General features: G+C 43.7%; 1 protein-coding gene across 1 annotated transcript; it reads left to right on the forward strand.

Moving 5' to 3' along the window:
* The first annotated feature begins 1368 nt into the window (after window positions 1–1368).
* On the forward strand, window positions 1369–2378 carry LOC112316087 (olfactory receptor 51A7-like). The gene has a single exon (XM_024572796.3). It carries the CDS (start codon window positions 1369–1371, stop codon window positions 2302–2304), a length of 936 nt encoding a protein of 311 aa, XP_024428564.2. The 3' UTR covers window positions 2305–2378.

Below are 2378 nucleotides of genomic sequence, written 5' to 3' on the forward strand. Positions count from 1 at the left end.
CCTCATCACCAACAGTCCAGTTGACTAAGCCACATTATACAGTCTATGTTGGACTGTAGAGAAAGTCCAAGAATCCCTTCTCTCCTCCCATGTTCAAGAAAACTGCTATGAACTGGTCATTTTTAAGGACATCCTATCTGTTCACTCTAAAGAGAGCATTAACAGTGAAGCTCACATGACCTGTTTTCTGTCCTATCTTTGTATTGCTTCCTGTGGAGAAATTGTGAGGAAAAGCAGCTTTTAGAAGCTCCAGGCCTGGCCTGAAAATTGTTTGGAGCAAAAATCTCTAGAAAGAAGAGAAACCACTTATTATTGGCTATTTTAAAATCTAATTCCTGCCGTTTCCTCTCTCTCTCTCTCTCTTTTTTTTTTTAATTCTAAGATCACTCTGGAACAAGGAAAAAGCATTGACGCAGATCTCGTCCCGCAAGATCTGCTGTTGAGGTTTCAGTATTCAAACACACATACACACGGACTATAGAAATCCGGTGGGGGAAAAGGGGCTACGTGGCCACTCTCCAAGTTAGAGAGAGAGACCTCTTCACCCCGGCCTGGACAGGCTTTATTGTTTTTCTAAGCCTCCTACATCAAAGATGGTCCTCATTTATTATTCATAGGTTTGTTTGGGGTGGTTATCTTTGCAGACACAGGAGAGGAAGTCACTGAGTACATCAAAGGGGGATATCTGCAATGTAAAAGGAGAAATGGTCGAAAAGGCTTTGTCCCATACCTGGGGGGTCTAGCCCAGATTCTGGGAAGATAAAGATACTCAGTAAACATTTGCTTCCTCAATTCAGGGTGAGGGAGTTTTTAGCAAGAGCAAGTCTCACAGCAGTCTAAGTACAATGCAGGCCTGATTTCCCACTGGAGAACTTATCCATGGACGTGGGTCCTGCCCGCCTACTTCGCTCCCCACTGGTTTTCCAAGTGGGGGCTGAGCCACATTTCCCACACTTGGAACGGTTCCCCACAAAGCATTACCTTGTAGTTCAGCTTGACTATAAAAAATTTTTCATTGGATTTGGAATATGGAGGGGCAAGCCTAAGAGTAAAGGGGGAATTTATCTGCAGGTCACTGCTCTTTACGTGGGTATTTTTTTTTTGAGGACATTGTAGAGAAGCATGAGTAATCAAGACAGTACTTATATTTCTAGTTCCCTTTGTCAATTTACATTATCTGACTATCATCAATTGTCTTTTTTAAAGAAATATCTCATTCTTTTATTCTTTAATATGAGAAACCTCTCAAATTGTATTTTCTTTGTTTATGTCTCAGACAAAAGCGCTGAAAGGAGGGAGGTGAGTGTAACAGACACGTTGAAAGTGCCACTTCAGATCTGGGAATAAATATTTTCCAACTGATTTATCATGCACACTCTCAATTTCTCTAACATTGAGGTCACCACCTTCTTCCTGGTGGGAATCCCAGGACTGGAGCACCTTCATGTGTGGATCTCTGTCCCCATCTGCCTCATGTACCTGGTGGCCATCCTCGGCAACTGCGCCATCCTGTGTGTGATCGGGACAGAGCCCTCGCTCCGTGCACCCATGTACTCTTTCCTTTCCATGTTGGCTACTGCTGACCTGGGCCTCTCTCTCTCATCCCTTCCCACTTTGCTAAGGACCTTTGTTTTTAATGCTACCGGAATTTCCCCAAATGTCTGCTTTGCTCAAGAATTCTTTATCCATGGATTCATGAATTTGGAGTCCTCAGTGCTTCTGATAATGTCTTTTGACCGCCTTTTGGCCATACGCAACCCTCTGAGATACAGCTCCATCCTCACCAATGCCAGAGTTGCTAAGCTGTGCCTAGTGTTTTTCACTAAAAGCATGCTCTTAATGCTTCCATTTCCTTTAGCTCTCAAACATTTGACATATTGTAAGAAAAGCCTGCTTTCTCACTCCTATTGTCTCCATCAAGACGTCATGAACCTGGCTTGCTCTGACAACACACTTGACTTTTTCTATGGTTTTTTCGTTGCCCTCTGTATGATGTCAGACAGTGTGCTCATTGCTGTGTCCTACGTATTCATCCTGAAGACCGTGATGGGAATTGGATCCCATAAGGAATGGCTCAAGGCCCTCAACACCTGTGTCTCTCACATCTGTGCTGTGCTCATCTTCTATGTGCCCATCACCGCTTTGGCCTTTATGCACCGCTTTGGCAAGCACGAGGCCCCAAGTGCCACGATCCTCATTGCTGACATTTTCTTGCTGGTGTCACCTCTGATGAACCCCATTGTATACTGTGTAAAGACACAGCAAATTCATGAGAAAATCCTGGGAAAATTGGGTCTGAAATAAAGGTATGGCGAAAAGTGAGGCAGAGTCAGCCAGGATTAGAGAATTAAGTAATACCTTTCTATTTAAGTATTATG

The sequence above is a fragment of the Desmodus rotundus genome, chromosome 5, assembly GCF_022682495.2.
Source record: "Desmodus rotundus isolate HL8 chromosome 5, HLdesRot8A.1, whole genome shotgun sequence".
Taxonomy (NCBI): domain Eukaryota; kingdom Metazoa; phylum Chordata; class Mammalia; order Chiroptera; family Phyllostomidae; genus Desmodus; species Desmodus rotundus.